General features: G+C 50.7%; 1 protein-coding gene across 1 annotated transcript; it reads left to right on the top strand.

The window, feature by feature from the left end:
* The first annotated feature begins 73 nt into the window (after nt 1-73).
* LOC140365140 (transmembrane 9 superfamily member 4-like) lies at nt 74-27,374 on the top strand. Its single transcript, XM_072451394.1, has 18 exons — nt 74-125; nt 5,466-5,579; nt 5,988-6,087; nt 7,421-7,577; nt 8,653-8,788; nt 9,247-9,370; nt 12,233-12,354; nt 13,649-13,760; nt 13,830-13,900; nt 15,113-15,245; nt 20,407-20,488; nt 20,572-20,647; nt 23,518-23,601; nt 23,984-24,159; nt 24,240-24,303; nt 25,330-25,449; nt 25,536-25,625; nt 27,110-27,374. The coding sequence occupies exons 1-18, from the start codon at nt 108-110 to the stop codon at nt 27,257-27,259; spliced, it is 1,929 nt and encodes a 642-aa protein (XP_072307495.1). The 5' UTR covers nt 74-107; the 3' UTR covers nt 27,260-27,374.

The following is a 27,374-nucleotide window of genomic DNA, read 5'->3' as shown; positions in this document are numbered from 1 at the left end:
ATGAGTCTCTTTTATGGGACATTCAGACATTTAGTTTGAATTATAAATCATTTCATTTCCTTGACTTGACTTCCTTCCTCTGACGTCACGCATGACACGTATTCAAGATGGCGGCCGCGAGGATGGTGAGTGAAACAACTCTTTCTTCAACTGTTCGGCCCGAAAACTGCGCGATTTTTACGCCAAACTCCCCGTTATCCACCGGCAGCAGCTCGGTCCAAACGCCACCGGGCTGTACCGGGCTGTACCGGGCGCGTTCATCCGCCGCAGCGCGCTCTTTGTCCCGGTTTGGAGCCGTCGGTTTGCGGATGTTGCCGCTGTGAGTTAGCATCAAGCTAACAGTGAGCGAAAGTGTCAGAGCCGTGTTTACACCAGAAATGAGCTTTTGTCACGATTTAAATCACTTTATGTTCAGCTCTGCAGCCAAAAAACAAGAAGAACATGATGCATATGTGTCTGTATATACTGCATGTATATATTGTATGTATGTACTGTATTAAAGTCACAATATGTCAGTGAAAGCGTGAGAGACATCACAGCTGCTCTAAGCACATTTAACACTGGATTTAAGCACATTTAACACTGGATTTAAGCACATTTAACACTGGATTCAAGCACATTTAACACTGGATTTAAGCACATTTAACACTGGATTTAAGCACATTTAACACTGGATTCAAGCACATTTAACACTGGATTTAAGCACATTTAACACTGGATTTAAGCACATTTAACACTGGATTTAAGCACATTTTAACACTGGATTTAAGCACATTTAACACTGGATTTAAGCACATTTTAACACTGGATTTAAGCACATTTAACACTGGATTTAAGCACATTTAACACTGGATTTAAGCACATTTAACACTGGATTTAAGCACATTTAACACTGGATTTAAGCACATTTAACACTGGATTTAAGCACATTTTAACACTGGATTTAAGCACATTTTAACACTGGATTTAAGCACATTTAACACTGGATTTAAGCACATTTAACACTGGATGCAAGCACATTTAACACTGGATTTAAGCACATTTAACACTGGATTCAAGCACATTTAACCCTGGATTTAAGCACATTTAACACTGGATTTAAGCACATTTAACACTGGATTTAAGCACATTTAACACTGGATTTAAGCACATTTAACACTGGATTTAAGCACATTTAACACTGGATTCAAGCACATTTAAAACACACTTTGACTTTTACTAGACACTCATAAATGTTCACACACAATAGTTTTTACTTAATCTACATAATTATGACACTACTTTGAGACATGAGTACTTGTGTCATGTAAAGGACACAGATATTCCCACTATAATTCTGCTTTAATATCAAAGTCTGGACATGTGTTTTTGTTCTGTTCAAATGTGAAATACTGTTGTTAAATGACTTAAACATTGATAAATCACATGTGCAGTGATATTATCGTATCACGTTTAGTGATTTTAGCCTCTTTAGAGGAGTTTGTGTCGTGTGTAAAGTCTGTTTGTTCTGCGCAGAAGGAACATTTTATGAGTAGATTTTGAATAAAGATGAGATTCTCTTTATTTGTTTTAAAATGGTTAAACTATTGTCACAGAAACATCACAAACTATTCAATATTCGTTTATGACATTTTTATTTAATAATGTCTCGGCCTTTTGTTATAAAAGGTCTTTGTGTTTTAGAGTCTGTGTGCTCCAGACAAACATGACACTTAGACAAACACGACTAGCGTTCTGTTTTAGTCGACACGTCACGGCGAGAGTCACGACGAGGGTCACGGCGAGAGTCACGATGAGTCACAGCGAGAGTCACGGCGAGTCACGGCGAGAGTCACAGCGAGAGTTAAGGCGAGAGTCACGATGAGTCACAGCGAGAGTTAAGGCGAGAGTCACGATGAGTCACAGCGAGAGTTAAGGCGAGAGTCACGATGAGTCACAGCGAGAGTTAAGGCGAGAGTCACGATGAGTCACAGCGAGAGTTAAGGCGAGAGTCACGATGAGTCACAGCGAGAGTTAAGGCGAGAGTCACGATGAGTCACAGCGAGAGTTAAGGCGAGAGTCACGATGAGTCACAGCGAGAGTCACGACGAGTCACGGCGAGAGTCACAGCGAGAGTTAAGGCGAGAGTCACGATGAGTCACAGCGAGAGTTAAGGCGAGAGTCACGATGAGTCACAGCGAGAGTTAAGGCGAGAGTCACGATGAGTCACAGCGAGAGTTAAGGCGAGAGTCACGATGAGTCACAGCGAGAGTTAAGGCGAGAGTCACGATGAGTCACAGCGAGAGTTAAGGCGAGAGTCACGATGAGTCACAGCGAGAGTTAAGGCGAGAGTCACGATGAGTCACAGCGAGAGTTAAGGCGAGAGTCACGATGAGTCACAGCGAGAGTTAAGGCGAGAGTCACGATGAGTCACAGCGAGAGTTAAGGCGAGAGTCACGATGAGTCACAGCGAGAGTTAAGGCGAGAGTCACGATGAGTCACAGCGAGAGTTAAGGCGAGAGTCACGATGAGTCACAGCGAGAGTTAAGGCGAGAGTCACGATGAGTCACAGCGAGAGTTAAGGCGAGAGTCACGATGAGTCACAGCGAGAGTTAAGGCGAGAGTCACGATGAGTCACAGCGAGAGTCACGACGAGTCACGGCGAGAGTCACAGCGAGAGTTAAGGCGAGAGTCACGATGAGTCACAGCGAGAGTTAAGGCGAGAGTCACGATGAGTCACAGCGAGAGTTAAGGCGAGAGTCACGATGAGTCACAGCGAGAGTTAAGGCGAGAGTCACGATGAGTCACAGCGAGAGTTAAGGCGAGAGTCACGATGAGTCACAGCGAGAGTTAAGGCGAGAGTCACGATGAGTCACAGCGAGAGTTAAGGCGAGAGTCACGATGAGTCACAGCGAGAGTTAAGGCGAGAGTCACGATGAGTCACAGCGAGAGTTAAGGCGAGAGTCACGATGAGTCACAGCGAGAGTTAAGGCGAGAGTCACGATGAGTCACAGCGAGAGTTAAGGCGAGAGTCACGATGAGTCACAGCGAGAGTTAAGGCGAGAGTCACGATGAGTCACAGCGAGAGTTAAGGCGAGAGTCACGATGAGTCACAGCGAGAGTTAAGGCGAGAGTCACGATGAGTCACAGCGAGAGTTAAGGCGAGAGTCACGATGAGTCACAGCGAGAGTTAAGGCGAGAGTCACGATGAGTCACAGCGAGAGTTAAGGCGAGAGTCACGATGAGTCACAGCGAGAGTTAAGGCGAGAGTCACGATGAGGAGGGTCGTGATTAGAGTTGTGATCATCAGACATTCTTGGTTGACTCTAAACTTGAGTCTCTAAGTTTACGTTCTCTGTCCTTCTTTGACCTGAAGTGGACAAAATAAGAACACAATAAAATGCCAAAGCATCTTATACCACACATTCTCCTTTGGTCTATGTAAATACTTCCTAATACTATGTAATAATTACTTGAATAATATAAATCTGGGTTGACTAAGACTCCATCGACCGATTAATCGACTGAAGAACTAAAGCTCTCCAGCCCTGAACAGGAAGGAAGACGTTTAGAGCCTCTGGGTTCATTTGGCTGGAAGTCATGAACTCTAAACATGTGTCTGATTCAACTGTGAGGACACAAGAGGAGGACACAAGAGGAGGACACAAGAGGAGGACACAAGAGGAGGACACAAGAGGAGGACACAAGAGGAGGACACAAGAGGAGGACACAAGAGGAGGACACAAGAGGAGGACACAAGGGGAGGACACAAGGGGAGGACACAAGACGAGGACACAAGACGAGGACACAAGACGAGGACACAAGAGGAGGACACAAGGGGAGGACACAAGGGGAGGACACAAGGGGAGGACACAAGGGGAGGACACAAGAGGAGGACACAAGAGGAGGACACAAGAGGAGGACACAAGGGGAGGACACAAGAGGAGGACACAAGAGGAGGACACAAGAGGAGGACACAAGAGGAGGACACAAGAGGAGGACACAAGGGGAGGACACAAGGGGAGGACACAAGGGGAGGACACAAGACGAGGACACAAGACGAGGACACAAGACGAGGACACAAGGGGAGGACACAAGGGGAGGACACAAGGGGAGGACACAAGGGGAGGACACAAGGGGAGGACACAAGGGGAGGACACAAGGGGAGGACACAAGGGGAGGACACAAGGGGAGGACACAAGAGGAGGACACAAGGGGAGGACACAAGAGGAGGACACAAGAGGAGGACACAAGAGGAGGACACAAGAGGAGGACACAAGAGGAGGACACAAGACGAGGACACAAGAGGAGGACACAAGAGGAGGACACAAGAGGAGGACACAAGAGGAGGACACAAGAGGAGGACACAAGAGGAGGACACAAGAGGAGGACACAAGGGGAGGACACAAGGGGAGGACACAAGGGGAGGACACAAGGGGAGGACACAAGGGGAGGACACAAGGGGAGGACACAAGGGGAGGACACAAGGGGAGGACACAAGGGGAGGACACAAGAGGAGGACACAAGGGGAGGACACAAGGGGAGGACACAAGGGGAGGACACAAGGGGAGGACACAAGAGGAGGACACAAGAGGAGGACACAAGAGGAGGACACAAGACGCAGAAGTGGTTCACCCATGAAGATGCTGCGTGTGACTCGTGCTAAAGCTCTGTGTTTCCACTGACGCTAGCGACTTTGTGGAGCCTTAGCAACTAGAGCTGGTTTCGATTCAAATTTCAAGAATCGATTCGATTCCGATTTTTACGTTTCAAAATCGTTTTTTTTTTTTCGATTTCTCAGATCCGATTCGATTCCTATTCGACCCGAGGGTTAATGTTACTAAAAATGAAAAATGTATTTGAAGCGTTTCCTTCACTTAATGGCTGTGGAGAGAAGCAACATATTCAAACTAGTATTATATCAATATTAAACAGCAAATCTTACAAGTCTTGGTAGTTACTGATGGAAGACTGATGAAAAGGTCAAGGGTAAAAAAAAAAACAATCTTTGGACGTACGAATCGATAATCGGTCATTAATATGCGAATCGATTAAAAATCGGAATCGATTTTTTTTTTTTTTTTTCAACCCAGCTCTATTAGCAACACAAAGCTAGCAAAGCGCGTTAGCTACGCAAAGCGCGTTAGCAAGGCAAAGTTATCAAAGCGCATTAGCAACAGCTGTTTCCTGTTTATAGCCGCACCGCACTCGCTTTGTCAAGAGCCACAATCTGCTTTAGCCACGCCCCTCACACACACTAGCTTAAGCCACGCCCCTCACACACACTAGCTTTAGCCACGCCCCTCACACACACTAACTTTAGCCACGCCCCTCACACACACTAGCTTTAGCCACGCCCCTCACACACACTAACTTTAGCCACGCCCCTCACACATCAGTAAGTTCATTTCATGCCTTGTGTGATATATTTTTCTGTTATTGTGACGGAGTTGGTGAAGTTGTGATTGTGTCCGGTCTGTGGTCAGGACTCGTGGTGGGCCTTGCTGCTGCTGCTGGCCCTGCTGCCCGCTGTGAGGCCCTTTTACGTCCCCGGAGTGGCTCCTCGAGACTTCAGGGAGGGCGAGAGCGTCGACATCAAGGTGAGACATCCGGGTTTATCCACACGTGTGAAACATGATGCTCCCACCCCATGACTTTCTTTGTCCAAATACAGTTTATTTTTATTCCCGTGACACGTGAGTCGACAGTCACGTGTTCTCACTCGCTGGAAAGATGAGTGTGGGCGTCGCTCTGTGGATATGTGGGCGTCGCTCTGTGGATATGTGGGCGTCGCTCTGTGGATATGTGGGCGTGGCATTGTGGATATACACCTGACATTCCTCTTCAGGGTTCATTTGACTCATTAAAACAAGGATAACGTTTATGTTGTCTGCTGCTGTTGTGGCGTCGTTTTGCTGCTTTTCTTACATCACTTTAGCGAGGTTGGCTCCAAACGCTGCCGGACGTTGCGTTGATGACTCAGTATTAAACTTGGTGTGTGTTTCCAGGCGGTGAAGCTGACCAGCTCCAGGACTCAGCTGCCCTTTGAGTTCTACTCTCTGCCTTTCTGTGTCCCAGAGCAGGTCGTGTACAAAGGAGAGAACCTGGGTATGATCATGACACATGAACACGTATGATCATGACACATGAACACGTATGATCATGACACATGAACACGTATGATCATGACACATGAACACGTATGATCATGACACATGAACACGTATGATCATGACACATGAACACGTATGATCATGACACATGAACACGTATGATCATGACACATGAACACGTATGATCATGACACATGAACACGTATGATCATGACACATGAACACGTATGATCATGACACATGAACAATCGTTGATCATGACACATGAACACGTATGATCATGACACATGAACACGTATGATCATGACACATGAACACGTATGATCATGACACATGAACACGTATGATCATGACACATGAACACGTATGATCATGACACATGAACACGTATGATCATGACACATGGACGCGTATGATCATGACACATGAACACGTATGATCATGACACATGGACACGTATGATCATGACACATGAACACGTATGATCATGACACATGAACACGTATGATCATGACACATGAACACGTATGATCATGACACATGAACACATATGATCACGTATGATCATGACACGAACACGTATGATCATGACACGAACACGTATGATCATGACACGAACACGTATGATCATGACACATGGACACGTATGATCATGACACATGAACACGTATGATCATGACACATGAACACGTATGATCATGACACATGAACACATATGATCATGACACATGAACACATATGATCATGTATGATCATGACACATGAACACGTATGAACAAGACACATGAACACGTATGAACAAGACACATGAACACGTATGAACAAGACACATGAACACGTATGAACAAGACACATGAACACGTATGATCTGCACACATGAACACGTATGATCATGTATGATCATGACACATGAACACGTATGAACATGACACATGAACACGTATGATCATGACACATGAACACGTATGAACATGACACATGAACACGTATGAACATGACACATGAACACGTATGAACAAGACACATGAACACGTATGAACAAGACACATGAACACGTATGATCATGTATGATCATGACACATGAACACGTATGAACAAGACACATGAACACGTATGATCATGTATGATCATGACACATGAACACGTATGAACAAGACACATGAACACGTATGATCTGCACACATGAACACGTATGAACATGACACATGAACATTTATTTAAATTAGTCACATTTGCATTTTATTTAAAAGTCTTAACAAACGGAGCCTTATAAACCTTGAAAGAGCTCGTCGCGTCTGTGACGTCGTCGCCGCGTCTGTGTTTTCTAGGAGAGGTTTTACGCGGCGATCGAATTGTCAACACTTTGTACAACGTCCAGATGACCAGCGACAAAAAGTGTGAGCTGGTTTGTCCGAAGAAGAAGCTGAGCGTGGACGAGAGCAAACTGTTCGCTGAGCGCATCAAGGAGGAGTACTACGTCCACCTGTGAGTGATGACCAGTGTGCTGTGGCCCGTGTGGTGCTGTGGCCCGTGTGGTGCTGTGGCCCGTGTGGTGCTGTGGCCCGTGTGGTGCTGTGGCCCGTGTGGTGCTGTGGCCCGTGTGGTGCTGTGGCCCGTGTGGTGCTGTGGCCCGTGTGGTGCTGTGGCCCGTGTGGTGCTGTGGCCCGTGTGGTGCTGTGGCCCGTGTGGTGCTGTGGCCCGTGTGGTGCTGTGGCCCGTGTGGTGCTGTGGCCCGTGTGGTGCTGTGGCCCGTGTGGTGCTGTGGCCCGTGTGGTGCTGTGGCCCGTGTGGTGCTGTGGCCCGTGTGGTGCTGTGGCCCGTGTGGTGCTGTGGCCCGTGTGGTGCTGTGGCCCGTGTGGTGCTGTGGCCCGTGTGGTGCTGTGGCCCGTGTGGTGCTGTGGCCCGTGTGGTGCTGTGGCCCGTGTGGTGCTGTGGCCCGTGTGGTGGTGTGGCCCGTGTGGTGCTGTGGCCCGTGTGGTGCTGTGGCCCGTGTGGTGGTGTGGCCCGTGTGGTGGTGTGGCCCGTGTGGTGGTGTGGCCCGTGTGGTGCTGTGGCCCGTGTGGTGGTGTGGCCCGTGTGGTGCTGTGGCCCGTGTGGTGGTGTGGCCCGTGTGGTGGTGTGGCCCGTGTGGTGGCCCGTGTGGTGGTGTGGCCCGTGTGGTGCTGTGGCCCGTGTGGTGGTGTGGCCCGTGTGGTGGTGTGGCCCGTGTGGTGGTGTGGCCCGTGTGGTGGTGTGGCCCGTGTGGTGGTGTGGCCCGTGTGGTGGTGTGGCCCGTGTGGTGCTGTGGCCCGTGCAGTGTGAACCAGTGTCTGACAGTGTTTTGTGGGCGTGTCTCTGACAGTGTTTTGTGGGCGTGTCTATGACAGTGTTTTGTGGGCGTGTCTCTGACAGTGTTTTGTGGGCGTGTCTATGACAGTGTTTTGTGGGCGTGTCTCTGACAGTGTTTTGTGGGCGTGTCTATGACAGTGTTTTGTGGGCGTGTCTATGACAGTGTTTTGTGGGCGTGTCTCTGACAGTGTTTTGTGGGCGTGTCTATGACAGTGTTTTCTTGTATTTCCAGAATTGCAGATAATCTTCCGGTTGCCACACGTTTGGAGTATTATCCAAACAGAGAAACTGCAGAAGACGACAAGAAAGAGGCCAAAGATATTCAGTTCGAGCACGGATACAGGATCGGCTTCGTCGACAACGACAAGGTGAGGCACAGGTCAAAGGTCACACAGAAATGAAGCCTTAATGTGTCGGGTGTAGAAGAATGTTCCACACTGTGTTCAGGTTATCTCCTTTATGAAATCAAAGTTGTTTAATTAAACAACTTCTCCATGGAGACGAGCAGGAGGTGCAGCCAGGAAAGTTGCGTAGTGAAGCTTTAAGTATAATGTCTCCAACATAAGCTCAAAACATGAATACAGTCATTTATATCCACGGCCTCAGCTTCCTGTTTGCAGCAAGTATTTTATGGACGTTATTTGTGATTGATTATTTTGACCAAAACTGCACTTTGCAACTTTTAAAATACAGTGTCAGAATAAACTCACTTTAGAAACAACTCGATTTGTGTTATTTTCTTACATAAATAGTTTGTTTTCTCCACAGCCTCAGTGTAATCATGAAGAATCTGTGTACTCTAACAGTATTTGTGTGTCTTTTGCAGTACTACCTGCACAACCACCTGTCGTTCATCCTGTACTTCCACAGAGAGAAGATGGAGGAAGGCGACACTCACAGCTACAGAGTGGTGCGCTTCGAGGTCGTGCCCCAGAGCGTCAAAGTCGAGGGTACGACATGTGTTCTAGTGATGCAGCGATGTGCCACTAGAGGGGGTACGACATGTGTTCTAGTGATGCAGCGATGTGCCACTAGAGGGGGTACGACATGTGTTCTAGTGATGCAGCGATGTGCCACTAGAGGGGGTACGACATGTGTTCTAGTGATGCAGCGATGTGCCACTAGAGGGGGTACGACATGTGTTCTAGTGATGCAGCGATGTGCCACTAGAGGGGGTACGACATGTGTTCTAGTGATGCAGCGATGTGCCACTAGAGGGGGTACGACATGTGTTCTAGTGATGCAGCGATGTGCCACTAGAGGGGGTACGACATGTGTTCTAGTGATGCAGCGATGTGCCACTAGAGGGGGTACGACATGTGTTCTAGTGATGCAGCGATGTGCCACTAGAGGGGGTACGACATGTGTTCTAGTGATGCAGCGATGTGCCACTAGAGGGGGTACGACATGTGTTCTAGTGATGCAGCGATGTGCCACTAGAGGGGGTACGACATGTGTTCTAGTGATGCAGCGATGTGCCACTAGAGGGGGTACGACATGTGTTCTAGTGATGCAGCGATGTGCCACTAGAGGGGGTACGACATGTGTTCTAGTGATGCAGCGATGTGCCACTAGAGGGGGTACGACATGTGTTCTAGTGATGCAGCGATGTGCCACTAGAGGGGGTACGACATGTGTTCTAGTGATGCAGCGATGTGCCACTAGAGGGGGTACGACATGTGTTCTAGTGATGCAGCGATGTGCCACTAGAGGGGGTACGACATGTGTTCTAGTGATGCAGCGTTGTGCCACTAGAGGGGGTACGACATGTGTTCTAGTGATGCAGTGTTGTGCCACTAGAGGGGGTACGACATGTGTTCTAGTGATGCAGTGTTGTGCCACTAGAGGGGGTACGACATGTGTTCTAGTGATGCAGCGATGTGCCACTAGAGGGGGTACGACATGTGTTCTAGTGATGCAGTGTTGTGCCACTAGAGGGGGTACGACATGTGTTCTAGTGATGCAGCGATGTGCCACTAGAGGGGGTACGACATGTGTTCTAGTGATGCAGCGATGTGCCACTAGAGGGGGTACGACATGTGTTCTAGTGATGCAGCGATGTGCCACTAGAGGGGGTACGACATGTGTTCTAGTGATGCAGTGTTGTGCCACTAGAGGGGGTACGACATGTGTTCTAGTGATGCAGCGATGTGCCACTAGAGGGGGTACGACATGTGTTCTAGTGATGCAGCGATGTGCCACTAGAGGGGGTACGACATGTGTTCTAGTGATGCAGTGTTGTGCCACTAGAGGGGGTACGACATGTGTTCTAGTGATGCAGTGTTGTGCCACTAGAGGGGGTACGACATGTGTTCTAGTGATGCAGTGTTGTGCCACTAGAGGGGGTACGACATGTGTTCTAGTGATGCAGCGATGTGCCACTAGAGGGGGTACGACATGTGTTCTAGTGATGCAGCGTTGTGCCACTAGAGGGGGTACGACATGTGTTCTAGTGATGCAGTGTTGTGCCACTAGAGGGGGTACGACATGTGTTCTAGTGATGCAGCGATGTGCCACTAGAGGGGGTACGACATGTGTTCTAGTGATGCAGTGTTGTGCCACTAGAGGGGGTACGACATGTGTTCTAGTGATGCAGTGTTGTGCCACTAGAGGGGGTACGACATGTGTTCTAGTGATGCAGCGATGTGCCACTAGAGGGGGTACGACATGTGTTCTAGTGATGCAGCGATGTGCCACTAGAGGGGGTACGACATGTGTTCTAGTGATGCAGCGATGTGCCACTAGAGGGGGTACGACATGTGTTCTAGTGATGCAGTGTTGTGCCACTAGAGGGGGTACGACATGTGTTCTAGTGATGCAGCGATGTGCCACTAGAGGGGGTACGACATGTGTTCTAGTGATGCAGCGATGTGCCACTAGAGGGGGTACGACATGTGTTCTAGTGATGCAGTGTTGTGCCACTAGAGGGGGTACGACATGTGTTCTAGTGATGCAGTGTTGTGCCACTAGAGGGGGTACGACATGTGTTCTAGTGATGCAGTGTTGTGCCACTAGAGGGGGTACGACATGTGTTCTAGTGATGCAGTGTTGTGCCACTAGAGGGGGTACGACATGTGTTCTAGTGATGCAGTGTTGTGCCACTAGAGGGGGTACGACATGTGTTCTAGTGATGCAGTGTTGTGCCACTAGAGGGGGTACGACATGTGTTCTAGTGATGCAGCGATGTGCCACTAGAGGGGGTACGACATGTGTTCTAGTGATGCAGCGATGTGCCACTAGAGGGGGTACGACATGTGTTCTAGTGATGCAGTGTTGTGCCACTAGAGGGGGTACGACATGTGTTCTAGTGATGCAGTGTTGTGCCACTAGAGGGGGTACGACATGTGTTCTAGTGATGCAGTGTTGTGCCACTAGAGGGGGTACGACATGTGTTCTAGTGATGCAGTGTTGTGCCACTAGAGGGGGTACGACATGTGTTCTAGTGATGCAGTGTTGTGCCACTAGAGGGCGCACACGTGACTCATATTGAAAACACGTGGTTTAAGTTGGATCTCATGTTGGTGACGGAAACGCGATTGTTCAGATCTTCTAACGGCTCAAGAACACAGCCGCACGCGGGCACAGCCGCACACGTTAATCTACTATTGCCCTCTAACCAAACGGTCTCATAAAGTTTAAACGGCGTCCCAGACTGATCTCGTGGCGATACTAAGTCTTTAATCTTGTCCGTGGTTTTCTGTTTTTTCTCTTGATGGCGCTGTGGTCAGCAGAGGGCGCCACACACCAGTCCAGACATCCTGATGGAAATGAAGACGACGTCGCTCACGCTCTTTTGTCTTTTGTCTTGTCAGATTTGAAAGCGGATGAAAGTGCAAAGGCGTGCACGTTACCAGAGGCCAGCGGTTCAGTTCCTCAGGAGATCGACCCCAGCAAAGAAAACGAGGTCCTCTTCACCTACTCTGTGCGCTGGGAGGTCAGTGTGTACCCCTTCTGCTCCCGACAGAGTCTCTCCCGGACGGAGTCTCTCTCCCGACAGACAGAGTGTCTCTCCCGGACAGAGTGTCTCTCCCGGACAGAGTGTCTCTCCCGGACAGAGTGTCTCTCCCGGACAGAGTGTCTCTCCCGACAGAGTGTCTCTCCCGACAGACAGAGTGTCTCTCCCGACAGACAGAGTGTCTCTCCCGACAGACAGAGTGTCTCTCCCGACAGACAGAGTGTCTCTCCCGACAGACAGAGTGTCTCTCCCGACAGACAGAGTGTCTCTCCCGACAGACAGAGTGTCTCTCCCGACAGACAGAGTGTCTCTCCCGACAGACAGAGTGTCTCTCCCGACAGACAGAGTGTCTCTCCCGACAGACAGAGTGTCTCTCCCGACAGACAGAGTGTCTCTCCCGACAGACAGAGTGTCTCTCCCGACAGACAGAGTGTCTCTCCCGACAGACAGAGTGTCTCTCCCGACAGACAGAGTGTCTCTCCCGACAGACAGAGTGTCTCTCCCGACAGACAGAGTGTCTCTCCCGACAGACAGTGTCTCTCCCGACAGACAGAGTGTCTCTCCCGACAGACAGAGTGTCTCTCCCGACAGACAGAGTGTCTCTCCCGACAGACAGAGTGTCTCTCCCGACAGACAGAGTGTCTCTCCCGACAGACAGTGTCTCTCCCGACAGACAGAGTGTCTCTCCCGACAGACAGAGTGTCTCTCCCGACAGACAGAGTGTCTCTCCCGACAGACAGAGTGTCTCTCCCGACAGACAGAGTGTCTCTCCCGACAGACAGAGTGTCTCTCCCGACAGACAGAGTGTCTCTCCCGACAGACAGTGTCTCTCCCGACAGACAGAGTGTCTCTCCCGACAGACAGTGTGATAGCCACGCTTTTCAACAGAGTTTAAAGTCCTAAAGGAGAAAAGCGCTCTTTTGTCCCCTTAGAGTCTCGGTGTCCAGTTGAGGTCAGAACATTCCTAAAGCCTTGGGCCGGACGTGTCTGCACTTGATTCTTAAACAATGACACGAATCGAATGAAATGATTGATTAAATAGTCTATATTTGACAGAAAAGTGCTCGTGATGATAATGAAGATCACGAGTCCTTGTCTTGTCGTGGGAGACAATAAAAGACTTCTGTCCCTTTTGTACAAACACATGGAAAGTATCACAGAATAGAAAGAATCAACCAAAACCTGGCCAAATACTAGAATTGAAGCAGTATTTCTTTAGTAATAGTATTTATAAATCTGAACGTTCTAAACTGAAACGTCTCGTCTGTTCCAGGAGAGCGAGATCAAGTGGGCGTCTCGCTGGGACACTTACCTGACCATGAGCGACGTTCAGATCCACTGGTTCTCCATCGTGAACTCGGTGGTGGTGGTCTTCTTCCTCTCGGGTCAGTTGACTTGTCTCCTGCACTTCAAATGGGGTTAAGAGCCGATGCTTCAGGCTGCGTCTGTTGCAGGTATTCTCAGCATGATCATCATCCGGACGCTCAGGAAGGACATCGCCAACTACAACCGAGAAGACGACATCGTGAGTGTCCAAAGAGCCACATAGTGAGACTAAAGAGCCACATAGTGAGACTAAAGAGCCACATAGTGAGACTAAAGAGCCACATAGTGAGACTAAAGAGCCACATAGTGAGACTAAAGAGCCACATAGTGAGACTAAAGAGCCACATAGTGAGACTAAAGAGCCACATAGTGAGACTAAAGAGCCACATAGTGAGACTAAAGAGCCACATAGTGAGACTAAAGAGCCACATAGTGAGACTAAAGAGCCACATAGTGAGACTAAAGAGCCACATAGTGAGACTAAAGAGAGCCACATAGTGAGACTAAAGAGCCACATAGTGAGACTAAAGAGCCACATAGTGAGACTAAAGAGAGCCACATAGTGAGACTAAAGAGAGCCACATAGTGAGACTAAAGAGAGCCACATAGTGAGACTAAAGAGAGCCACATAGTGAGACTAAAGAGCCACATAGTGAGACTAAAGAGCCACATAGTGAGACTAAAGAGCCACATAGTGAGACTAAAGAGCCACATAGTGAGACTAAAGAGCCACATAGTGAGACTAAAGAGCCACATAGTGAGACTAAAGAGCCACATAGTGAGACTAAAGAGCCACTGCACCAGAGGCTCTCTCACACGTCAGACACTGGAGTTCAGGACCACAGAGCGTCGTGCAGCTTCATCTTAAAGACACAAAGCACTGGATCAAAGACAGAGAAGATTCTGAGCAGGACAAAAGATGAAGAGAAAGAGTTAAAGAGACAAACTGTTCAAGAAACACCAACATTAAAGAGAAACGATGCTTTAAGGTTCAGTTTACTCGTAATATTCAACAGCATTTATATAAGTAATACATCAGCTCTGGTCATCAGTGATGAGGAGCTGCAGCAGCTAACAACAGGATGTATATGTCCCATTACAGACATGCTGGGTAACAAAGAAGATAAGTTTCAGGTCAAACTTTAATCAGACAGGATATTATCAGGAGGCTCCTGATAATATCCTACTCTAAGTAGGATAAATATCTGAGTTCTCGGATGTTTTTAGAAAAAGAGTCCGGATGAAACAACTGAAGCTTTTTCTACTCTGGAACCCTCCACTCTTTATTCTCATCTTGTTCTCGCCTTTATCTCGTCTTTATTTTCTTATTCTCTTCTTCTCATCATCTCGTCTTCTTCTCCACCTGCTGCGGCGGTGATTGTCCTTCTAACCCCGTGTGTCCTTGTCTCAGGAGGACACGATGGAGGAGTCTGGATGGAAGAACGTTCACGGAGACGTCTTCAGACCGCCTCAGTATCCCATGATCCTCAGCTCTCTCCTGGGCTCGGGGATTCAGCTCTTCTGCATGATCCTCATCGTCATCTGTGAGTGTGACCTTTACACCACACGACCTTTGACCCTTACACCACACGCTCAGGCTGTGGACGACCTCTAACCTGAACTATCCACACGCCCAGGCTGTGGACGACTTTGACCCTTACACCACACAACCTTTGACCTGAATCAAATCAAATCAAATCAGTTTATTTTTGTAAGGCCCAAAATCACAACAACAGTTGCCTCTGAGGGCCACAGGGAGAAATGAATCAACAATGTCTGTGGTGGCGATGAAGTCAGACAATGTCTGTGGTGGCGAGGGACGATGTCCCAGGGTCCTCTGTCCTTAGACTCTCCTTCTGCAGGAAAAACTACAAAAAAAACCTCTTTGGGAAAAAAGCGTAGAAACCTGGAGGAGTTCCAGTGAAGGAGAGATCCGACTCTCACAGACGGACAGACGGACACGAGGAGACTGGAGCTGGAGCCACTCTTCAGGCAGAAGAGGGACCGTCCACACAGGGCAGGGACACTTCACCAGGGGAGGGACATCTGGGTCCACAGGTCCTCAGGAGTGAGAGAAAGAAAAGAAGGCGGTGAACAGTTTGCAAGTGGAATTAAAAAATAAATATTGTTTGATAGCATAAGTAGTCAGAAGAAGAGGATAGTGCTCAAGCTGTCATACTTCCCCCAGCACAGTTACTCCTAGGGCAGCGTAGCTGAAGCTGTGGGTTTATCTTTCTGTTCCTAACTACTCTGACCATAAGCGATTTCGAAGAGGAACGTTTTAAGCCTGGACTTAAATGAAGAGACTGTGTCAGCATATTTAACATGGGTCGGGAGCTGATTCCATAACACAGGAGCTTGGTAGCTAAACGCTCTACCTCCTACAGTACTTTTAGAGACTCTTGGCACCACCAGAAGGCCAGCATTCTGAGAGCGAAGAGCTCTGTTTGGATGATATGGTTCTATAGCATCTTTGAGGTAGGATGGGGCCATGTCATTTATGGCTCTGTAGGTCAAGAGTAGAATTTTGAATTTGATTCTAGACTCGACGGGGAGCCAGTGAAGAGACTTCAGCACTGGCGTAATGTGCTCTCTTCTTTTTGTTCCTGTTAGTAATCTTGCTGCTGCATTTTGAACCAGTTGAAAGCTTTTTATGGAGCTTTTAGGACACGCTGCAAGCAGGGAGTTACAGTAGTCTAATCTAGTCGTTACAAATGCATGGATAAGTTTTTCGGCATCACTTTTAGGCAGAATTCTTCTGATTTTGGCTCTTGTTGCGCAAATGGAAATAGGCTGTTTTACAAGCTTGATTTATATGAGCTTTAAATGAGAGCTCCTGGTCAAATAAGACTCTGAGGTTTCTTACAGTAGAACTGGAGGCTACACTGACATTGTCCAGTGTGACTATCTGCTCAGATAGAGCGTCTCGTAGATGCTTAGGGCCAAGCACAATGACCTCAGTTTTTTCAGGGTTAAGAAGCAGGTAGTTTAGTGTCATCCAGGTTTTTATCTCCTTCACACAAGCACTAAGTCTGTCTACTTGATCGCTCTGATCAGGTTTCATTGATAAATACAGCTGAGTGTCGTCTGCATAGCAGTGGAAGTTAATGCCATGCTTTCTGATAATGTTGCCTAATGATCACATGACACGATCACATGACACGATCACATGACATGATCACATGACATGATCACATGACACGGTCACATGACACGATCACATGACACGATCACATGACACGGTCACATGACACGATCACATGACACGGTCACATGACACGGTCACATGACGCGGTCACATGACGCGGTCACATGACGCGGTCACATGACGCGGTCACATGACGCGGTCACATGACGCGGTCACATGACGCGATCACATGACGCGGTCACATGACGCGATCACATGACACGGTCACATGACACGATCACATGACACGAACACATGACACGGTCACATGACACGGTCACATGACACGGTCACATGACACGATCACATGACACGATCACATGACACGATCACATGACACGATCACATGACATGTCACTGAATATTGGCTCTATTATTTCTTTGAATTTTGAGATAGATTTTTCAGATATTGTCCTTTTCATTATAACTTTATTTTGTAGGACTGGATGATCTTTAAGAATAAACTGAAAGGTAATTAGGAAATGATCTGACAATATAGAGTTTTGAGGGAGGACAATGAGGTCACTAATCTCTGTTCCATACGTTAGGACAAGATCCAGAGTGTTCTTGTGAGTGTGAGTCGCTTTATTTACATTCTGAGTGAAACCAATGCTGTCTAACAAGGCGCTGAAGGCATTACTGAGAGAGTCATCACTCATGTTCACGTGGATATTAAAGGCTCCAGCTATAACTATTTCATCCCAGGCTAACACTAAGTTTGATATAAAGTCAGAAAACTCTGTTAAAAACTCTGAGTAGGGACCAGGGGGTCGGTAGATAACTATGAACAAAACTCCTTTTGGTTTTTCATATTTGATTGACAGCATAAGGCTTTCAAATGAGTGAAATGCATTGTTAATTTTAGGGCTCATGAGTAGGCTTGAGTGTGAGATCACTGCCACACCACCACCTCGGCCTGTGCTCCTGGAGGTCTGAAAGTTAACATGGGTGGGTGGGGTTAACATTGGTGGGTGGGGTTAACATGGGTGGGTGGGGTTAACATGGGTGGGTGGGGTTAACATGGGTGGGTGGGGTTAACATGGGTGGGTGGGGTTAACATGGGTGGGTGGGGTTAACATGGGTGGGTGGGGTTAACATGGGTGGGTGGGGTTACATGGGTGGGTGGGGTGGACTCATTTAGTCTGACGTAGTCGTCTTGTTGAAGCCACGTTTCAGTTAGAGCTAGAAGATCTATGTTATAGTCACTAATTAATTCATTAACTAAGAGCGATTTGGAGGAAATTGCTCTAATGTTTAGCAGTCCACATTTTACGTGTTTATTCATTTGTGTCATTTGTGATTGTTATTTTCCTTAAGTTATTTGGTCTGACGCCTGAAATATTTTTTCTGAGATGTGACTTTTTGGCATTATTTGTACGAGGGACACGAGGGACACGAGGGACACACACAGTCTCTATCTGTCTTGAATCTGAACACTTCACATGTAACAGAGCGGGCGAGAGTTCAGCGACAGAGGAGCGTCTTGAACTGCTGCTCTGCACCTGGGGCTCATCCCTAGATGGTCACTTAACACGACTAAGACTATCGGTCAAATTCCGAACTAATAGGGATGTACCCTCCGAAGTCGGATGGATGCCATCCCTGCGTATGAGCCCGGGCTTTCCCCCAAAACGCACTCCAGTTATCAATAAAGACAACGTTGTTTTGAGGGCACCATCTGGATAACCAGTTGTTGATGCTGAAAGAGGCTGTACAATTCAGCATTGATCCGATTGGGCAGGGGACCTGAAAATATTACAGTGTCTGACATCGACTTCGCTAGGTCACACACCGCGGCTACTTGAACTTTGAGCACCTCTGATTGTCTCCGCCGGGCGTCGTTACCGCCTGCGTGAACCACGACTCGCCGGAAACGGGTCCTACTCTGCTTTAAGATCCTAAGGTTTCCTTCGATGTCACCCATTCTGGCCCCCGGGTAACACCTAACGCTAGCAGCTGGCAGCTTCACGTCTCTAACAATAGAACTCCCGATTACAAGAGTTTCTCTCGTGTGTTCAGCGGGCGTGTGATCGCTGAGGGGAGAAAACCTATTATAGACGTGAAGCTCACGGCGCTCTGAGGTTCGGCGTTTAGCGCCTTGTCCCCTCCGAACTGTCACAAATTGGTCCCTATTCTGTTCCTGGTCTAGTCCTCGGCCTTACTGCTACTGCTAATGCTAATGCTACGCCCTGGAGCGCGGTCCGGTAGCCCTCGCGCTAAAACCGAACTATAACTGGACTTAAGCTCCTCTAAACAGCGGATCCGCGCTTCTAACTCCGTAACCCTGGCCTCCAAAACTACCACTACACTGCACTTCACGCACCTGTCATCAGAGAAGGAGCCAGGGTTCTGACTCGACATATGACAGCTCAAACAGGTAAAGGTAGATCCAGCCATGACGCTAGCGGCTAGGCTACGCTAGGCTAGTTCAGGCTGGAGCTAGAGAGTGAGGAGGGCTTTTAATCCACGAAATACTGAAAAGTGAGCGGTTTGAGGCTCCGGATTGTTTGCGGAGAAATCAAACGCTCACCTTTGTGTATATGATGTGTAAATAGTGTGTATAATTCGTGGATTAATCGGTAAAAGGCTCTTAGAACAAACAGCTCTGAAAACGCGACACACTCCACTGAACTATCCACATACTCAGGCTGTGGACGACTTTGACCCTTACACCACACGACCTTTGACCCTTACGCTACACAACCTTTGACCTGAACTATCCACACGCTCAGGCTGTGGACAACTGACCCTTACGCCACACGACCTTTGACCCTTACGCCACACGACCTTTAACTTGAACTATCCACACGCTCAGGCTGTGGACGACCTTTGACCCTTACACCACCCGCTCAGGCTGTGGATGACCTTTGACCCTTACGCCGCACGCTCAGGCTGTGGACGACCTTTGACCCTTACACCACCCGCTCAGGCTGTGGATGACCTTTGACCCTTACGCCGCACGCTCAGGCTGTGGACGACCTTTGACCCTTACACCACACGCTCAGGCTGTGGACGACCTCTAACCTGAACTATCCACACGCTCAGGCTGTGGATGACCTTTTGACCTGAACTATTGTGTTGAAAAAATCATAAATCAATGGGACAAAAACATCTGTAAAGAATAATAACCAGATAATTGCGCCGTTTAGCTTCAGAGATCAGACGACATCAGACTTAATGCCAGATTAGACCTTTAACGTCCGTGTAAATCCCCTTGATGGTTAAATCGTATCATTATGGGTGTTTGAAGCTGCCGCCGTCGTCCCCTGCTGTCTCGGGGTGGAACACCAGGACATGGACGCAAACTCTCCTGAGAAACCCTGGCTCCTGTTCTATTTGGCAATGTTTAAATGTTTTTCTATGTGATTATACAGACTTATTTCAAGAACTAATACTTTGTTCTGTTACAATACTCGTGATGGTCATACACACGCACAAACGTTTAAAGGAGCGTTAGTTTGAGTGGGCGGAGCCTGTGACGTGTGGCCGGCTGTAACGGACATGTTTGTTTCTCGCAGTTGTTGCCATGTTGGGGATGTTGTCTCCCTCCAGCAGAGGCGCTCTCATGACCACGTCCTGCTTCCTCTTCATGTTCATGGGGTGAGAATCCTGTCTGTCTGTTTGTGTTTGTGTCTGTGTCTGGTCCTTTATGACTTTAAACTGCTGCTTTGTGCGCCCTCTAGCGTGTTCGGAGGGTACTTCGCTGGTCGACTTTACCGCACACTGAAAGGACATCGGTGGAGGAAAGGAGCCTTCTGTGTGAGCCTCCAGAACACACGCACACTCGCACAAAGACGCATACAGACACGCACACTCGCACAAAGACGCACACACTCACACACAGACTCGCACACAGACGCACACAGACGCGCACACTCGCACACAGACGCGCACACAGACTCGCACACAGACGCACAGACGCGCACACAGACGCACAAAGACGCACACACTCGCACACAGACGCGCACACTCGCGCACAGACGCGCACACTCGCGCACAGACGCGCACAGACGCGCACAGACGCACACACTCGCACACAGACGCACACACTCGCACAAAGACGCACACACTCGCACACAGACGCGCACACAGACGCGCACACAGACACGCACAGACACGCACACTCGCACACAGACACGCACACTCGCACGCACACTCGCACGCAGACAAGCACACTCGCACGCAGACACGCACACTCGCACGCAGACACGCACACTCGCACGCAGACACGCACACTCGCACGCAGACACGCACACTCGCACGCAGACACGCACACTCGCACGCAGACACGCACGCAGACACGCACACTCGCACGCAGACACGCACACTCGCACGCAGACACGCACACTCGCACGCAGACACGCACACTCGCACGCAGACACGCACACTCGCACGCAGACACGCACACTCGCACGCAGACACGCACACTCGCACGCAGACACGCACACTCGCACGCAGACTCGCACGCACACTCGCACGCAGACACACACACACTTGCACGCAGACTCGCACACACTTGCACGCAGACTCGCACGCAGACACGCACACTCGCACGCAGACACGCACACTCGCACGCAGACACGCACACTCGCACGCACACTCGCACGCAAGACTCGCACACAGACACGCAGACTCGCACACAGACATGCACACTCGCACGCACACTCGCTCGCAGACACGCACACTCGCACGCAGACACGCACACTCGCACGCAGACACGCACACTCGCACGCAGACACGCACACTCGCACGCAGACACGCACACTCGCACGCAGACACGCAGACACGCACACTCGCACGCAGACACGCACGCAGACACGCACACTCGCACGCAGACACGCACACTCGCACGAAGACACGCACACTCGCACGAAGACACGCACACTCGCACACAGACACGCACACTCGCACGCAGACACACGCACACTCGCACGCAGACACACACACACTCGCACGCAGACACACACACACTCGCACGCAGACACACACACACTCGCACGCAGACACGCACACTCGCACGCACACTCGCACGCAGACACGCACACTCGCACACAGACACGCACACAGAAACGCACACTCGCACACAGACACGCACACTCGCACACAGACACGCACACTCGCACACAGACACGCACACTCGCACACAGACACGCACACTCGCACACAGACACGCACACTCGCACGCACGCAGACACGCACGCAGACACGCACACTCGCACGCAGACACGCACACTCGCTCGCACGCAGACACGCACACTCGCACGCAGACACGCACACTCGCACGCAGACACGCACACTCGCACGCAGACACGCACACTCGCACGCAGACACGCACACTCGCACGCAGACACGCACACTCGCACGCAGACACGCACACTCGCACGCAGACACGCACACTTGCACACAGACACGCACGCAGACACGCACACTTGCACACTCGCACGCAGACATGCACACTTGCACACAGACACGCACACTCGCACGAAGACACGCACACTCGCACGCAGACTCGCACACTCGCACGCAGACTCGCACACAGACACGCACACTCGCACACAGACACACTCGCACACAGACACACACACACTCGCACGCAGACACGCACACTCGCACACAGACACGCACACTCGCACACAGACACACTCGCACACAGACACGCACACAGAAACGCACACTCGCACACACACGCAAACTCGCACACAGACACGCACACTCGCACGCAGACACGCACACTCGCACTCAGACACGCACACTCGCACGCAGACACGCACACTTGCACACAGACACGCACACAGACACGCACACTCGCACGCAGACACGCACACACGCACACTCGCACACAGACACGCACACTCGCACGCAGACTCGCACACAGACACGCACACTCGCACGCAGACACGCACACTCGCACACAGACACGCACACTCGCACGAAGACACGCACACTCGCACGCAGACTCACACACACACACTCGCACGCAGACACGCACACTCGCACGCAGACTCGCACACAGACACGCACACTCGCACGCACACTCGCACGCAGACACGCACACTCGCACGCAGACTCGCACACAGACACGCACACAGAAACGCACACTCGCACGCAGACACGCACACTCGCACGCAGACACGCACACTCGCACGCACACTCGCACGCAGACACGCACACTCGCACACAGACACGCACACTCGCACGAAGACACGCACACTCGCACGCAGACTCGCACGCAGACACGCACACTCGCACACAGACACACTCGCACACAGACACACACACACTCGCACGCAGACACGCACACTCGCACGCAGACACGCACACTCGCACGCAGACACGCACACTCGCACGCAGACTCGCACACAGACACGCACGCACGCACACTCGCACGCAGACACGCACACTCGCACGCAGACTCGCACACAGACACGCACACAGAAACGCACACTCGCACACAGACACGCACACAGAAACACACACTCGCACACAGACACGCACACTCGCACACAGACACGCACACTCGCACGCAGACACGCACACTCGCACGCAGACACGCACACTCGCACGCACACTCGCACACACTCTTATACACACAAACACACTTCCTAAACAGTTCCCTGTTTGTCCTGCAGACGGCGACGCTGTACCCCGCTGTGGTGTTCGCCATCTGCTTCGTTCTCAACTGCTTCATCTGGGGAGAGCATTCGTCCGGAGCGGTGAGTGAAACCTGAGCCGCCACAGTGGCCCTGGGGCAGAGGGACGCAGATGTGGCTGTGATTCTGAGCCGCCACAGTGGCCTTGACAATCACCGCTGCAGCAGGTGAACGAGGATAAGAGGAGGATAAGAGGAGGATAAGAGGAGGATAAGAGGAGGATAAGAGGAGGATAAGAGGAGGATAAGAGGAGGATAAGAGGAGGATAAGAGGAGGATAAGAGGAGGATAAGAGGAGGATAAGAGGAGGCGAGAATTTTTCACTTTTAAAAACACGAGTTAATCCGATGTATTGGCTTCCTCTCCCAGCGTTGGCCCAGCACACATACAGATGCAGGTTGTCATGGCGACGGGCGGCGTGAAACAGTGTGACTTGTGTCCCTCAGGTGCCCTTCACCACGATGCTGGCGCTGCTCTGCATGTGGTTCGGGATCTCCATGCCCCTGGTGTATCTGGGATACTACTTCGGCTTCCGGAAGCAGCCGTACGACAACCCGGTCCGGACCAATCAGATCCCTCGCCAGGTCCCCGAGCAGCGCTGGTACATGAACAAGTTTGTGGGGTGAGTGCGAGCTCCGCCTCCCGGCAACGCGGCCAATGAGAAGCCGCTTGGATCACGATGCTTCTGTTTGTGTCCCCCAGGATCCTGATGGCCGGCATCCTGCCATTTGGAGCCATGTTCATCGAGCTCTTCTTCATCTTCAGCGTGAGTTCAGGACACGCGTATCAGGACACGCGGTCAGGACACGCGTATCAGGACGCGCGTATAGGACGCGCGGTCAGGACACGCGATCAGGACGCGCGTGTCAGGACGCGCGTGTCAGGACGCGCGTGTCAGGACGCGCGTGTCAGGACGCGCGTGTCAGGACGCGCGTGTCAGGACGCGCGATCAGGACGCGCGTGTCAGGACGCGCGTATCAGGACGCGCGATCAGGACGCGCGTGTCAGGACGCGCGTGTCAGGACGCGCGTATCAGGACGCGCGATCAGGACGCGCGTATCAGGACGCGCGGTCAGGACACGCGTATAGGACGCACGTATAGGACGCGCGGTCAGGACACGCGATCAGGACACGCGATCAGGACGCGCGTGTCAGGACGCGCGTGTCAGGACGCGCGTGTCAGGACGCGCGTGTCAGGACGCGCGTGTCAGGACGCGCGTGTCAGGACGCGCGTGTCAGGACGCGCGTATCAGGACGCGCGGTCAGGACGCGCGATCAGGACGCGCGTGTCAGGACGCGCGTGTCAGGACGCGCGTGTCAGGACGCGCGTGTCAGGACGCGCGCGTCAGGACACGGTCAGGACTCGCGCGTCAGGACGCGGTCAGGACTCGCGTGTCAGGACTCGCGTGTCGGGACGCGGTCAGGACACGCGTGTCGGGACGCGGTCAGGACACGCGTGTCGGGACGCGGTCAGGACACGCGTGTCGGGACGCGGTCAGGACACGCGTGTCGGGACGCGGTCAGGACACGCGTGTCGGGACGCGTGTCAGGACACGCGTGTCGGGACGCGTGTCAGGACGCGCGTGTCGGGACGCGTGTCAGGACGCGCGTGTCGGGACGCGTGTCAGGACGCGCGTGTCGGGACGCGCGTGTCGGGACGCGTGTCAGGACGCGGTCAGGTCTCAAACGGTCTTCACCGTCGCCACACTTTGGTTTAGGTTCTCTCAGGTTCAGGTTCAGGATTGGAGCTTGTGTGAAATCGTTCTTTAACACTTTGTGGCGTTCTGTGCAGGCCATCTGGGAGAACCAGTTCTACTATCTGTTTGGGTTCCTGTTCCTGGTCTTCATCATTCTGGTGGTGTCGTGTTCTCAGATCAGCATCGTCATGGTGTATTTCCAGCTCTGCGCCGAGGTACGAGTCTCCAGACCAGGCCCAGGCCCAGTTCAGGCCCGGACCAGTCTCTCAGAGTCTCTCATCCTGAGCCGTTTGTGTTTCAGGATTATCGCTGGTGGTGGAGGACGTTCCTCGTTTCAGGAGGATCAGCCTTTTATGTTCTGATTTATGCCATTTTCTACTTCATCAACAAGGTAACGACTGGAGCTTCACTGTGCCACTTTAGAGTTTCTACTTCCTGCTTCACTGAAAGAGAAGAGTCTGGTTCATCTCAAAAGTGGAAACAGTGACAGGCCAGATCCATCTGTTCAGTCATAATCTGGATTTATAAAACAATACAAATAAAAAGGTTATTTCAGTTCAGCCCGTTACCGGACTCTGGCACCAGCAGGAGGCTGGTCCATGTTTAGTCCTGACTCTGGCACCAGCAGGAGGCCGCTCCATGTTTAGTCCTGACTCTGGCACCAGCAGGAGGCCGGTCCCTGACCTAATGGCAGCATGTAGAGAACAGAAGGGGTCCCAGAACTGACCCTTGGCACTCCACAGTCAGGGGCATGTGGTCTGAGACACAAAGTACTTCCTGTCTTCCAGATAGGACCTTAACCAGTTTAGGGCGGGGCCTGTGATGCCGACCCTGTCCTCTAGTCTCTGTAAGAGGGTCCCACCCTGTCCTCTAGTCTCTGTAAGAGGGTCCCACCCTGTCCTCTAGTCTCTGTAAGAGGGTCCCACCCTGTCCTCTAGTCTCTGTAAGAGGGTCCCACCCTGTCCTCTAGTCTCTGTAAAAGAGGGTCCCACCCTGTCCTCTAGTCTCTGTAAGAGGGTCCCACCCTGTCCTCTAGTCTCTGTAAAAGAGGGTCCCACCCTGTCTTCTAGTCTCTGTAAGAGGGTCCCATGATGGACAGTGTCAAAAGCAGCATCAGATCAACAGAATTAAGACTGAGGCTTTGCCCGTGTCAGTGTTCAGGAGGATGTCATTTGTCACCATGACAACAGCAGACTGTCACCATGACAACAGGAGTCTCAGTCACTCTGACAACAGCAGACTCAGTCACCATGACAACAGCAGTCTCAGTCACCATGACAACAGCAGTCTCAGTCACCATGACAACAGCAGACTCAGTCACCATGACAACAGCAGTCTCAGTCACCATGACAACAGCAGTCTCAGTCACCATGACAACAGCAGTCTCAGTCACCATGACAACAGCAGTCTCAGTCACCATGACAACAGCAGTCTCAGTGTGACGAGCTCTAAAACCTGAAAAACATCTAATGTCGTTTATTAAGAGGAAATCTGTGAAAGAACTTAGTCCCAGAATGTCAGATCAGAGACGGGCCGGTCATGACTCAGTACTGCCCCTCCCCCTGACCTCTGCTCTTCTTTAGCAGAGGCTTCATGACTGCATTTGTCAAAGACATTGGGAATGTTCCAGATTGAAGCTTTAACTATGTGAGTGATGCTAACAAACTGTTCAGCTCAGACTTTATAAATCTGGAGGTCACACATGGAGCAGCTGTAGATGAACTCAGACTGTGATGATCTCATGGACAGTTTTGTCAGTTACAGGTGCAAAGTGAGTCGGCTCTAAGTGTCCAGGTAGTTTTAGGGTCATTTTTTGCATTGTGGGATTAATAGCATCTGTGTGTGACGTGTCTCCTCTGTCTTCTGTCTCCTCAGCTGGACATTGTGGAGTTCATCCCGTCGCTGCTGTACTTCGGTTACACGGCGCTCATGGTTCTGTCCTTCTGGCTGCTCACAGGGACCATCGGCTTTTACGCCGCTTACATGTTCATACGAAAGATCTACGCCGCCGTGAAGATCGACTGACCTCATCCTCCTCGTCCTCCTCGTCCGCCGCTGCTGCTGTTTCCCTTTACTTTTCCTCGCTTCTGTTTTTTTAATAATAATATATTTTTTATTCTCTGTGGTGGAACGAGCAGTG

The sequence above is a fragment of the Eucyclogobius newberryi genome, unplaced genomic scaffold (genome assembly GCF_026437365.1).
Source record: "Eucyclogobius newberryi isolate DKJ021-1_F unplaced genomic scaffold, fEucNew1.0.hap1 SCAF_185, whole genome shotgun sequence".
Taxonomy (NCBI): domain Eukaryota; kingdom Metazoa; phylum Chordata; class Actinopteri; order Gobiiformes; family Gobiidae; genus Eucyclogobius; species Eucyclogobius newberryi.
This window is presented reverse-complemented; position numbering and strand designations above follow the sequence as displayed.